General features: G+C 23.1%; 1 protein-coding gene across 1 annotated transcript; it reads right to left on the bottom strand.

Moving 5' to 3' along the window:
• Positions 1-1,316: 1,316 nt before the first annotated feature.
• LOC106159213 (uncharacterized) lies at positions 1,317-14,364 on the bottom strand. The gene is made up of 4 exons (XM_086998581.1): positions 13,339-14,364; positions 10,600-11,646; positions 7,261-9,025; positions 1,317-1,549 (listed from the first exon to the last, which is right to left on the bottom strand). The coding sequence occupies exons 1-4, from the start codon at positions 14,263-14,265 to the stop codon at positions 1,317-1,319; spliced, it is 3,972 nt and encodes a 1,323-aa protein (XP_086854707.1). The 5' UTR covers positions 14,266-14,364.
• Between the last annotated feature and the right edge of the window lie 508 nt (positions 14,365-14,872).

The raw sequence follows: 14,872 nt of genomic DNA, 5'->3' as shown, positions 1-14,872 counted from the left end.
GAATATCATTGAACATCTCTTTTAGCTCAATCAGCTATTTTTTTTCATATTATTTTGTTTTGATCATTAACTGTTAATTCTTCTAATTCTAATAAATCATTAATACTTGCTTTTTTTCATTTTATAGCAAGTTGGAAAACAACAGCCATATCATTTTGTTCTTCTATATTTACATATGCAGTTCTAAATTCCCTATTTTCTTTTTTTAACATAAATTCTGGAAATACCAAATCAATTTGTTCTTTTGCTTTTGTTGCAATTAATTTTATATCATTTTTATGTTCTGAAATAACTATATTTTCATCAATCACATTTTCATGAATAAAATTTTCTATAAAATCTATTATAAAAGGATCTTCATGTAAATTATTGTATCAAATAGCGTTTTTTTTAGCTCATTCTACAATTAATTTTCATTTTGATTTATCATTTGTTTCACCTGATATATTTAAATTCAAATTATTCAAACTTTCAGTTGTGGCATCAATTCATTGTTTAGCTAAATTTCAAGCGTCCTCTAATTTATTTTTTATTGTTGCTCTTTCATCTATTCATGCATTTTGTAAATCATCAACATATGTTTTATCAGCTTTTTTTCTTAAAATTTCAAAATTTTTAAATATTGGAAATAGTAAATCAATTTGTATAAATGCTTTTCTTGATATTGATTTTAATACATTTTTTTTGTCATTATCAAAAGTATCATCATCACTTAAAATATCATCAATTAAAGTTTTTTCTTCATTATGCGTGTTGTATCAATGATTATCTGTTTTAGCTCATCTAGAAATAATTTGTCATTTAATAAAATCATCATCAATTACATCCAAATTTTTTATGTTTAAATCATCAATATCTTTTCATTGTTTAGCTAAATCTCGAGCATTTTCTAATACTTGAAAATCATCTATTCATTCTAATTTTCTAACATAAATTTTTGAAGCATCTTCCTTTGATAACAAATTTCTTGTTTCTTCAATATTTGCTTTATTATTTAAATTATTTCTTAATTCATCAAAATTTTTAAATATTGAAAATACTAAATCAATTTGTGCTTTTGCTTTTATTGCAATTGTTTTTATATCATTTGTTGGAGCTGTAAATGCTAATCTTTTTGATATTAAATCATCTATTGTCATTTTTATATTAGATGAAGCATCATTATTATATCAATTTGTATCTTTTTTAGCTCATTCTGCAATTAATTTTCATTGTGATTTTTGTTCATCAGTTCAAGATTGAAAAACATCAGGTGTAGAATCGATTCATTGTTTAACTAAAATTCAAGAAGATTCTAATAATTTAAAATGTTCTATTCATTTTGTATCATCACCTGCTGGCCCTGTATCACCTTTGTCACCTTTGGGTCCTGGTTCTCCTGTATCACCTTTGTCACCTTTGGGTCCTGGTTCTCCTGTATCACCTTTGTCACCTTTGGGTCCTGGTTCTCCTGTATCACCTTTGTCACCTTTGGGTCCTACTGGTCCAACTTTAGAAGTAGCTTCTTCTATATTTTTTACTGTTTTTTTTGTTGAAGTTTTTGATTCTTCTAAAGATGATATTGATTCTTCTTTTTCTGTTTTTGATTTTTCAGAATTATTTACTGTTACAACACCGATCATAGCAGATGTTGTACAAATAGCTACAACACCTAAAACTAATAATCCTTTTTGTAGTAAAGATGCAGTTTTAATTTCATCTTTTAATTCACTGAAATATTTATTCATTTTTATATCCTTTCATAGATTTTTAACTTTATTTTATTATTTTTTTTATTTTTTTTATTTTTTTTATTTTTTGTATTTTTAAAAATAATAAAATATTTTAAATAAATTAATCAGTAAAAAAATATATATTAAAAAATTAAAAAAAGATATATTTTTAAATTTAAATTAAATAAAAAATTATAAATTAATAATTTTAATTATTAAATAATTTTTTTTATTCTAATATACTTTTTTTTTTTTTTTTTTAATTATTTATTAAATTTAACTTTTAAAACTTTTTTTATTTTTATTGAATTTTTTATATTATTTTTTATATTTATATTTAAATTTTTAAATAAAATATTAAATTAAATAAATTAATTCTAATAAAAAAGTTTAGATATATTTATTTTTACATATAAACTTTTTTATTAATTTTGTTAATATAAAAAATAAATTTTAAATATTAATAAAAACTTAAATTATTTTAACTTCTAGTTCTAATTAATTAAATTATTTCAGTAATTGAACCAAATATTAAAATTTTAAAATCAAATTTAACCAATTCTTAATTTACTTTTCTAACAATTAATCTTAAAATTACTTATCTTCATTTTCAAAAAATAATTGGTCTTCTAAATTTTGTTTATTCTAAAGTTTAAATTATTCATTAATTTTTTACAATATTTTAAAAACTTTAAATATTTAAAAATATTTTTTTTATAACTTCATTATCAAAATAATAACTTAAAAAAGTTCTATATCAAAAATTATCTTTTTTAGCTAAAAAAGCTATTTATTTTCATGTTTCTTTGTTTTTATAATTAACCCTTGAATATGTAAATGTAAAATACATATAAGTAAGATATTTTTAATCTTTATCAAATTTGTAAATATTTAAAAATTTTATTACTTCTTCTAACTTAAATACTGGAAATAATAAATTAATTTTTTATTTTGCTTTTGTTACTATAAATTTTAAGTTATTTTTTTAACATCAAAATTAATACCAAAAACAAAAACTCATGATTTAATACTATCAATTAAAGTTTTAATTTTACCAGTATAAAATTTAGTTTCTTTTTTAACTAATTCTGAAATTAACTTTCATTTAGTTTTATAATTAACATTTACATTTAAATTATTTGTTAAATTAGTATTCTTTTATTTTTTATATAAAGTTAAAGCAATTTTTAATTATTAATAATAATTTATTAATTCATATTTAAAAGCTTTAGTGTTTACATCTTTTACTTTGACTTTAGTAGTTACTAATTCTTTAAATATTGTAATATCTAAATATATTTTTTCTTTTACTTTTTTTTATTGATTTTAATTTATTTTGATCAGAAATAGTAATATCAAATTCAAAATCTCATTATTCAATATCATCAATTAAAGTTTTGTTTTTGAATTACCATCAAGATTATATCAAGTAGTATCTTTTTTAACTCATTTTGTAATAGATTATCATTTATCTTTTTCAAAAAAAGTTGAAGTTAAATTAATTTTATCAACAGTATTTTCTTTTCATTATTTAGCTAAATTTAAAAAATATACTAATAATTTATAATCAGTTATTCATTATTCTTTTTCACCTTTAGGTCCTTGTGGACAACTTTAGAAGTAGATTCTTCTATATTTTTTAATATTTCTTTTTTTGAATTTTTTGACTCTTCTAAAGATGATATTGATTCTTCTTTTTCTGTTTTTGATTTTTCTTAAACATTTACTTATACAATACAAATCATAGTAGTTGTTTTACAAATAATTACAAAACCTAAAACTAATAATCCTTTTTCTAAAATAAATACTGCTTTAATTTTGTCAATTAATTCTTCAAAATTATGATTAATTTCATAAACCTTTTTTTAAAATTAAAACCTATATTTATTTTTTTATAAATATATTAATTTTTTAAAAAGTACTTTTTAATATTTTCTATTACAAATAAATTCTATTATTTTTTATTTGTATTATTTTTATAAAATAAATGTGTTTTTCTATTTATATATGATCTAATTAAATTTTAAAAATTATCATAATAAAATATTTTAAATATTTTTAATAAATCATAAATAATTATATTTTTTAATATTTAAAATGTTTTACTTTATATTAAAAATTTATTAATTTCTTATTTAACTTTATTAACTATAATTTAAATATATTTATTTTTTTTAAAAAACTATATATTTAATATTATCAAATTTATCAATTATAGTTTTTAAATATCAATTTTTATTTAAAATTTTATTTATTATTAACTTTTTTAAATTTATTAATTTTTTTATTTGAATTATGAATAATAATTTATCTAAAAATTAATTATTAAATTTAAAAATATTATTTACTAATTTTAATAAAAAAAATATTTTAAAAACTTAGACAAAGAACCAAAAGAAACAAAATCAGCAAAAGATATTAAATTATTTTTATGTCATCTCTTGTAATTATTTAAAATAATTATTCATTTCATTTTTAATTTTTAACATTGTATTTTTTTTAATATTATTTTTTTACAAAAATATCTATTGATTTCTTAAATATAAAAAATAATTTATTATAAACCAATTAAACTAATTAATACTGGTTCATATATACCAACATAAATATCACTTACAATATATGCTTTACCACTTGTTTTTTCAATTTCAACTTTTACTAATATTTTTTCAAGACTATTAATAGAAATTTTTATTTCATAGATTTGTACTTCATATTCTCTATTATCAAGTCAAAAAAGTTTTTTATTTTCTATTCTAGGTTCTATTCCGAATATAAAATCTTTATATTTTTTAATAATTTGAGCAAACAAAACTTCTGTTGGTCCTCTTAACATATTGTTTTGTCTTTGACTTTCAAATGAATTAAATAATTCTTGTTTCATTTTTTCAAACATAAAACTACTTAATGTTTGTTCAGTATATTCATCAAATCCAATTATTCCATTTTCTAATGTTTTTAAACCAACTACAAAAATACCTTTTCTAGGACCAAAATTGAATTTTCTAACAATAACTTTACCATTTTCATAATCTATTACATGATTATTTAACTTTGTTTTTTGTATTGCTTTTTCAATAAATAATTTAAAATTATCAAGACTTTCACTAATTCAATCAAAAGCATTTTTAGATGTTAATTGTTCTCCTCCATAAAATCAACTAGGTATTTCATCAAATTGAGGTAAGAATGGTAATTCAAAAAAAGTATCTTTTCATTCTCATTGTTCAGACAAATTATAATTAGCATATTGATATTTACCAGCATTTTCACCAGATTTTTTAATTCTTAAACCAACATCATCAAAATAAGTAATCCATGTATCAGTTAAACTATACAAATTTCTAGAATTTACAACATAATCAAAGTTCTTTTTATCACTACTTAATCAAGTTTGCAATTCATTTAATTCTATATTTGGAGTTCCATATCAACTTGGTAATCCTAATTTATCTTTTATTTCACTTGCACTTAATGTTTTTTTAATTAAAGAAACTTCTTTTTTTTCATCTAAACTTTTTGAATTTTCACTAGAACCTTGATCTTTATTTTGAATTATTCTATTTTTTATTTTTCCTTTTTGTGAAGATATTTCATTCTTTACTTTTTCTGAATCATTTAATGACAAAACAATAGAAATTGTACATATCAAACCTATTATTATTAAAAAACAAAAAAATAATAATATCTTTTTTAAAAATGAAGCTTTTATAAAATAATATTTTAATTTTTTAAAATATTTATTCATTACATTTATTATTTTATATTTATTTTTTTATTTTTTTTTATTTTTTTTTTATTTTTTTTTATATAGTTATTTTTTTAAGTATTTTTAAATTAAAAATATATAAATATTTAATTGTTTTTATTTAAATAAATTTACTTTTTTAAATGTTTGATTAGATTAAAATAAAACAAATTTTAATTTTACAAAAAATAATTTAAAATCTTTTACCAATTTTAAAAATACATAAAAATAATAATATTTTGTTATAAAATATAATACTTTAATTTATAAAATAAATAATTATAATTTTTATTTTTTAAAAATTATATTTTTATTATTCTAATGGATAACCAAAGTTTGCTCTTTCATTTTCTGGTCTACTATTTATATATGAAGTATAATCACCATACCAAACACTAGCTGATAAAGTACCATTTAATAATCTTCTTACTCTTAATCATATTTTTTTATAAATATAATTTTTTTCTCATAATCCTTGTAAATATGTAAATGATGAATATAATTTTTTATCATTTATAAAAAATTCTTGATTTTTATATTTATTTTCAGAATTATATAATCATTCTGTTACTTTAGATTGAATTGATGCTCGAGTTTTATTTTTAAAAGTATCATCACTAAATCAACTAGGTATTATTATAATTGTTCCATCATTTGTAGTGTATGTTTCTGTATTTGAAGTGTCTTTTATTAATTCAAAAATTGCAGAAATTTTTTGTTGCATTTTATTAATTTTTATATCATTATCATCTGTTGGTAAAATATCACCACCTTTCATTAATGCAAATAATAATTTTTTATATGATATTTTAGGTTTAGTTTTTGGTAATATTTTATTGATTTTAATGTCAACTGCTTCAATGATTTTTAAAACATCTTCTTTATTATTAACAAAGTCAATATCTTCACCTCTAAAAAAAGTATCAATTATTGTTTTTATATTTTCATCAGCATCTGATGCAGTATATATTTCTAATTCTTTTGCAAATATAGCAAGACTTATATATTCATTTTTATTTGAATCATCAATATTAATATCTTCATTAGAATCTAATTTAGATTTAATATTATTAATTAATGTTCTTATTGAAACTATATTATTAATATAAGATTTAACTTGTTCTTGTATTTCACTTGAAGTTGGATTTCTACCATCTAAACCAGGATTTCCTTTTGGACCTTGAATTAAAATGTCATTAAAGTTTCTATATAAATAATTAATTAAAGTTTGAATAATTTGTTTATTAGAAAGAAAGTCAATATCATTACCAAGAGCAAGATTATCAATTATAGTTTTTAATTCTTGATCAGCATTATCAGCATTATATATTGTTTGTGTTTTTACAAATTCAGCTAATTGTATATATCTGTTCTTATTTGAATCATTAATAGTAATTTCTCTATTAGCAGCTAATGCATCATTTATAACAAATAATAACACTCTAATGTTTGATATATCTTCAATAAAAGATTGAACTTGTGATCGTATTTCTTCATTTGTTGGATTTCTACCATCTAAACCAGGATTTCCTTTTTGACCTTGTGGTAATATTTCATTAATTTCTGTTTTAATTACATTAAGTATATTTTTAAGATTTATTTTTTCATCATCATTTAAAACACCAGTTGTTTGTTCAATTAATTTATTAATAAGAATTTTTACAGGATCATTTTCATTTGCATTAGTATATATTGATAATTCTTTTGCAAATTCAGCAAGTTTTTTATAATCTTCTTTATTTGTATCATTAATTGTAATAGTTTGAATAGTATCAATTGTATTTACAAATGTTCTAATACTTGCTATTTCTTTAATAGCTTCTTTTATTTGTTCTAATGATGCATTTTGTCCTGCTGGTCCTGCTGGTCCTGCTGGTCCTGGTTCACCTCTTTCTCCTTGTACACCTCTTAAACCTTGAATACCTTGTTCGCCTCTTAAACCTTGAATACCTTGTATACCTTGTGGTCCTGGTAAACCTCTTTCTCCTCTTTGTCCTGGTTCACCTCTTTCTCCTCTTTGTCCTGGTTCACCTCTTTCTCCTCTTGGTCCTGGTTCACCTTGTGGTCCTGTTGGTCCTTGTTCACCTCTTTCACCTTGTTGTCCTGCTGGTCCTTGTTCTCCTCTTAAACCTCTTTCTCCTCTTTGTCCTTGTTCACCTGTGTCACCTTTAGGTCCTGGAACACCTGCTGGTCCTTGTTCTCCTCTTTCACCTTGTTGTCCTTGTTCACCTTGTTGTCCTCTTTCACCTTGTTGTCCTCTTTCACCTTGTTGTCCTCTTTCACCTTGTTGTCCTCTTTCACCTTGTTGTCCTTGTTCGCCTTGCGGTCCTGGTTCACCTTGTGGTCCTCTTGCACCTGTGTCACCTTTAGAACCTGGAACACCTGCTGGTCCTCTTAAACCTTGTTCTCCTCTTTGTCCTTGTGCACCTGTGTCACCTTTAGGTCCTGGAACACCTGCTGGTCCTTGTTCTCCTCTTTCACCTTGTTGTCCTTGTTCACCTTGTGTTCCTTGTGGTCCAGTTTCACCTCTTGGTCCTTGTGGTCCTACTGGTCCTTGTTCTCCTCTTTCACCTTGTTGTCCTTGTTCACCTTGTTGTCCTGCTGGTCCTTGTTCACCTCTTTCACCTTGTGGTCCTCTTGCACCTGTGTCACCTTTAGAACCTGGAACACCTGCTGGTCCTCTTAAACCTTGTTCTCCTCTTTGTCCTTGTGCACCTGTGTCACCTTTAGGTCCTGGAACACCTGCTGGTCCTTGTTCACCTCTTTCACCTTGTTGTCCTTGTTCGCCTTGCGGTCCTGGTTCACCTTGTGGTCCTCTTGCACCTGTGTCACCTTTAGAACCTGGAACACCTGCTGGTCCTCTTAAACCTTGTTCTCCTCTTTGTCCTTGTGCACCTGTGTCACCTTTAGGTCCTGGAACACCTGCTGGTCCTTGTTCTCCTCTTTGTCCTTGTGCACCTTGTGGTCCTACAGGTCCTTGTTCACCTCTTTCACCTTGTTGTCCTTGTTCACCTCTTAAACCTTGGGTGCCTTGTTCACCTTGCAGTCCTCTTTCACCTTGTTGTCCTTGTTCACCTTTAGGTCCTGGAACCCCTGCTGGTCCTCTTGCACCTGTATCACCTTTAGGTCCTGTTGGTCCTGGTTCACCTTGTGGTCCTCTATCACCTGTGTCACCTTTAGTACCTGGAGCACCATTTTGTCCTGCTGGTCCTTGTGGTCCTCTTGGTCCTTGTTCTCCTCTTGGTCCTTGTGGTCCTCTTGGTCCTTGTGGTCCTTGTGGTCCAACTTTAAAAGCAGCTTCTTCTATATTTTTTACTGTTTCTTTTGTTGAAGTTTTTGACTCTTCTAAAGATGATATTGATTCTTCTTTTTCTGTTTTTGATTTTTCAGAATTATTTACTGATACAACACCAATCATAGCAGCTGTTGTACCAATAGCAACAACACCTAAAACTAACAATCCTTTTTGTAGTAAAGAAGCTGTTTTAATTTCATCTTTTAATTCTTTAAAATAATTATTCATTTCTCTTTTTCCTTTCTTTTTTTCAATAAAATAAACTATTTTTATTTTATTTTTTTATTATTAATTTTTTTTTATTTTTTATTCATTTATTTATAATTAAAATATCAAAAAATAAAAAAATGTAATTTTTTAAATTTTAAAATTATTAATCATAATATCAAAATTAATACCTGACATTATAAATTCTCCAACATATAAATTTTTAACTTTTATTAATCTTAACTTTTTATATTAATATAATTATAATCTTCATCATTTCTTATAATTATTGTTAATCTAAAAAATAATTAAATATTTACATTATTTTGAAATTATTCTATAACTTCTTATTTTAAATATTTAGTTTTTACACCAGATATTACATGTAAATCACATAAATATAGTAATAAATTTTTTCAATAATTAATACTAATTTTTGATCTTTTTTTTTTTTTTTTTTGTAATTATCAATTATATTGGAACTTATCCTTTTTTCTATTCCTGGTGTTTATTCTGATTTTTATTATCTTTGTAATTGGATCTTGTTATTTTTTTTGGATTGAACTATCTAAATTAGATATTGAATTTTTGGCTTTTGAAATTAAAATATCAATTTATCCTTTTTTTAAATTTTTTTGATCTTATTGTTATTATCTATATGGTTTAAATAAAATATCAGATTATCCTTATTTGTATTCTTATTCTTCTATTTTTTGCAAACTATCTAAAACTGGTTTTGTATTTGTAATTTTTAAAATTGAAATATCTGGTTTTATTATTATATTTTGTTTTTAATCTAATTCTTTTTTAAATTTTTATTTATTTTTTATTTTATTTTTAGTTTGTAAATTATACATTTATAAAATTTTTTTAATTTATTTTGATTGTTTGATTTTTTTTATCATTATTAAATAATAATTATAAATATACAATTATTAAAATTATAATTATAATAAAAAACTTTTTTTCAAGTACTTTTTTAATATTTTTATAAAAAATTATTTTTAAATTACATTTTTATATTTTTTTCATTTTATAGATTGTTTTATAAAATGAATAATAAAATAAAAATAATCTTATTTATATATACCAATATATCTAATAAATATTTTTTAACTTTATTAATTATATTTTCTACATATATTTTTGTAAAACACTTATATCTAAAAAAAAATTAAATTTATAAATTATACTTTTTTAAATATTTAATAAATTTTTTAAATTTATATTTATTTAAATGATAAAAAATACCTAAAAATAAATTATTTATTGTAAAAAATATTTTAATTAAATTCTTAAAATATCTTAAAATAAATAAAAAAATATCTTATTAATTTATCCTATTATATATAAATAAACTTTTTTAAATTATAAATTAAATAATTAAATATACTTTAAATATATAAAAAAACAATATTATTTTTAAATTTTACTTTATTATTTTTATAATCAATCATTAATTAAATAAGTCCAGCTTTTATGTCTTCCACAATTGTTCTTAATTGAGTATAAGCTTGTCTTAATGCAGTAATTTCTGTTCTAGCAGCTTCTAGTCGAGATGTTAATCCGACAATTTCTGATTGATGTCCATTTAATGTTGTTCTTACTTGAGTAAAACCTGTTCATAATCTTGGAACAGTATCATCTAAAGCTGTTGTTTGTGCAGCTGTTAATGTTCCGGCTGGTCCTGCTGGTCCTCTTTCACCTTGTGGTCCTTGTTCACCTGGATCACCTTTTTCACCTTTTTCACCTGCTGGTCCTCTTGTTAATGGATTAGCTGTAAAGTATGCTTGAACTGCTGCTGCTATTTGTTCAGGTGTAACATTAGCACCATTAGTTATTGGGTGTTGTATAAAGTATGCTTGAACTGCTGATGCTATTTGTTCAGCAGTTGGAGATGGTCCAGCTGGTCCTCTTTCACCTGTGTCACCTTTAGCACCTGGAGCACCTGCTATTCCTGTTAACCCTCTTGGTCCTTGTTGTCCTCTTTCACCTGTTTCACCTTTAGGTCCTTGTGGTCCTACTGGTCCTCTATCACCTGTGTCACCTTTAGCACCTGGAGCACCATTTTGTCCTGCTGGTCCTTGTGGTCCTGGTAAACCTCTTTCTCCTCTTTGTCCTGGTTCACCTCTTTCACCTCTTTGTCCTGGTTCACCTCTTTCACCTCTTGGTCCTGGTTCACCTTGTGGTCCTCTTTCACCTGTGTCACCTTTAGCACCTGGAGCACCTGTTGGTCCTGCTGGTCCTGTTGCACCTCTTTCTCCTTGTGTACCTGGTGTACCTGGTGTACCATCTTCACCTTTAGGTCCTCTTGGTCCTGGTTCACCTTGTGGTCCTCTTTCACCTGTGTCACCTTTAGGTCCTGTTGCACCTCTTGGTCCAGGTGGTCCAGGTGGTCCTTCTGGTCCAGTATCTCCAGTATCACCTTTTTCACCTTTTTCACCTTTAGGTCCTTGTGGTCCAACTTTAGAAGCAGCTTCTTCTATATTTTTTACTGTTTGTTTTGTTGAAGTTTTTGATTCTTCTAAAGATGATATTGATTCTTCTTTTTCTGTTTTTGATTTTTCAGAACTATTTTCTGATACAACACCAATCATAGCAGTTGTTGTACCAATAGCTACAACACCTAAAACTAATAATCCTTTTTGTAATAAAGATGCTGTTTTAATTTCATCTTTTAATTCTTTAAAATAATTATTCATTTCATTCCCCTTTTTTATAATTTTATATTTATTTTTTTATTATTCATTTTTTTTTATTTTTTATTCATTTATTTATAATTAAAATATCAAAAAATAAAAAAATCTAATTTTTTAAATTTTAAAATTATTAATCATTATCAAAATTAATAACTGACATTATAAATTCTCAAACATATAAATTTTTAACTTTTATTAATCTTAACTTTTTATATTAATATAATTTATAGTCTTCATCATTTCTTATAATTATTGCTAATCTAAAAAATAATTCAATATTTACATTATTTTGAAATTACTCTATAAATTCTTCTGTTAAATATTTATTTTTTAAAACAGATAGTAAATATACATCAAATGAATATATTAATGAAATTGTTTCAATAATTAATAATAATTCTTGTTCTTTTTTTTTTTTTTTTTAATTTTCTATTATATTAGAACTTGTCCTGTTTTTTTCTGTTCTGGTTTTTTGTTATGATTTTTATTTTCTTTTTGATGGATTTTGTTCTTTTGTTTGACTTAAACTATCAAAATTAGGTATTGATCTTTTGGTTTTTAAAATTAAATTATCAATTTATACTTGTTTTGAATTTTATAGATCTTTTTTTTATTATCCATATGATTTAAATAAAATATCAAATTATCTTTTTTTATTCTTATTCTTTTATTTTTTGTGAAATATCTAAAACTGGTTTGGAATTTTTGTTGTTAAACTTGACATATCTGGTTTTATTATTATAGTTTGTTTTTAATCTAATGCTTTTTTAAATTTTTGTTTATTTTTTATTTTATGTTTAGTTTTAAAATTATAAATTTTAGAAATTTTTTCTAATTTTTCTGATTTTTTATAATTATTAATTAATAATGATAAATATAAAATCATTGAAATTGTAATTATAATAAAAAATTATTTTTAAATTACATTTTTATATTTTTTTCATTTTATAGATTTTTTTATAAAATGAATAATAAAATGTATATATATTCAATATATAAAATAAATAATATTATATTTGCTATAATTTATTATTTCTAAATTTTAATTTTTTAATATTTTTTAATTAAATAGTAATAATTTTAAATATTTATTATTATTATTATTATTATTATTATTATTATTATTATTATTTATAAATAGATTTTTTTCTTTTATATTTTTTTAAATAATCTTATTTATATATAACAATATATCTTAATAAATATTTTTTAACTTTATTAATTATATTTTCTACATATATTTTTTTAAAAAAATTATATATGAACAAACATTAAATTTATAAATTATACTTTTTTAAATATTTAATAAATTTTTTAAATTTATCTTTATTTAAATTATAAAAAACAACTAAAATTAAATTATTTATTCTAACAAATATTTTAATTAAATTCTTAAAATATATTAAAATAAATAAAAAATTTCTATTTATTAAACATAAAAATAATAAAAATATCTTATTAATTTATTCTATTATATATAAATAAACTTATAAATTAAATAATTAAATATACTTTAAATATATAAAAAAACAATATTATTTTTAAATATAACGTTAATATTTTTAAATAACAAACCTAAGTAAAAATTACTTAGGTTTGTTTTTTTTATAATCAATCATTAATTAAAAAAATTAAATACCAATTCTAAGAAGAAGGTAAAGAAGCTATTATTTGAGCCAAAGATTGTCTTATTTGATCAACATTTGTTGTTAATGTACGAAGATTTTGTGTAACAACATTTAGATCATCTCTTAATCGACCAATTTCTACTTGATTGACATTTGAAAATCCTCTTACTTGATTAATATCTGCTATTAATGTTTGAATATTATTTAATCCTTCTATTTGTTCAGTTGTTAAAGTTGCATCAGCACCTGGTGGTCCTTGTTCACCTGGATCACCTTTTTCACCTTTTTCACCTGCTGGTCCTCTTGTTAATGGATTAGCTGTAAAGTATGCTTGAACTGCTGCTGCTATTTGTTCAGGTGTAGCATTTGCACCATCATTTACTGGATTATTTGTAAAGTATGTTTGAACTGCCGCTCCTATTTGTTGTGCAGTTGGAGCTGGTCCTGCTGGTCCTTGTGGTCCTACTGGTCCTCTATCACCTGTGTCACCTTTAGCACCTGGAGCACCATTTTGTCCTGCTGGTCCTTGTGGTCCTACTGGTCCTCTATCACCTGTGTCACCTTTAGCACCTGGAGCACCATTTTGTCCTGCTGGTCCTTGTGGTCCTGGTAAACCTCTTTCTCCTCTTTGTCCTGGTTCACCTCTTTCACCTCTTGGTCCTGGTTCACCTTGTGGTCCTCTTTCACCTGTGTCACCTTTAGCACCTGGAGCACCTGCTAGTCCTGTTAACCCTCTTGGTCCTACTGGTCCTCTATCACCTGTGTCACCTTTAGGTCCTTGCGGTCCTGGTTCACCTTGTGGTCCTTGTGGTCCAGTTTCACCTCTTGGTCCTGCTGGTCCAACTTTAGAAGCAGCTTCTTCTATATTTTTTGCTGTTTCTTTTTTTGAAGTTTTTGATTCTTCTAAAGATGATATTGAATCTTCTTTTTCTGTTTTTGATTTTTCAGAATTATTTACTGTTACAACACCAATCATAGCAGTTGTTGTACCAATAGCTACAACACCTAAAACTAATAATCCTTTTTGTAATAAAGAAGCTGTTTTAATTTCATCTTTTAATTCTTTAAAATAATTATTCATTTCATTCCCCTTTTTTATAATTTTATATTTATTTCTTTATTTAAATATAATATTTATATATTTTAATATAAATTATTTTTGTTTATTTTAAAAAATTTTAAATCATTTTTGACATTATATTTTAAATATTAATTTATAAATACAAATTATAGATTTAAGAAAAAACATTTTTAATTAAATGTTAAAAAACTATAAACAATTGATAAATATGACTTATATACATAAATTATATTTATGATATTTTCATTATATAAAAGAGAAAATTTATAAAATAATAATTCATAAAAATTTATTAATAATATTTTTTATATGTTTATTAAAATTATCTAAAATATATACTGGCTTTTCTTTTAATAATTTAAAAAACATTTAAAACTTTCTTGATTATTTTAATTAATTAAAATTTCTTGATTATTATTTATTTTTGTTTCAATATCTTGTATTAAAAATTCAATCATTAAAAAATAAAGTAATTCATTCTATTACTTTTTTATTTTCTACT

Source organism: Lingula anatina, unplaced genomic scaffold, assembly GCF_051362555.1.
Source record: "Lingula anatina isolate TDL-2025a unplaced genomic scaffold, LinAna3.0 unanchor82, whole genome shotgun sequence".
In the NCBI taxonomy this organism is placed as follows: domain Eukaryota; kingdom Metazoa; phylum Brachiopoda; class Lingulata; order Lingulida; family Lingulidae; genus Lingula; species Lingula anatina.
Note: the sequence above shows the minus strand (reverse complement) of the source record. Positions and strands in the feature narration are given on the sequence as shown.

What these genes read in the sequence shown, in the direction of transcription:
- LOC106159213 (XM_086998581.1), bottom strand. Translation starts at nt 14,265, where the DNA reads ATGATTGGTGTTGTAACAGTAAATAATTCTGAAAAATCAAAAACAGAA. An exon ending in CAACAGCTTTAGATGATACT is followed by an intron (nt 9,026 to 10,599) that starts GTTCCAAGATTA and finishes AAAAATAAAATA; the next exon opens with AAAATAGTTTATTTTATTGA. An exon ending in AGCTATTAAAGAAATAGCAA is followed by an intron (nt 1,550 to 7,260) that starts GTATTAGAACAT and finishes TATCATCTTTAG; the next exon opens with AAGAATCAAAAACTTCAACA.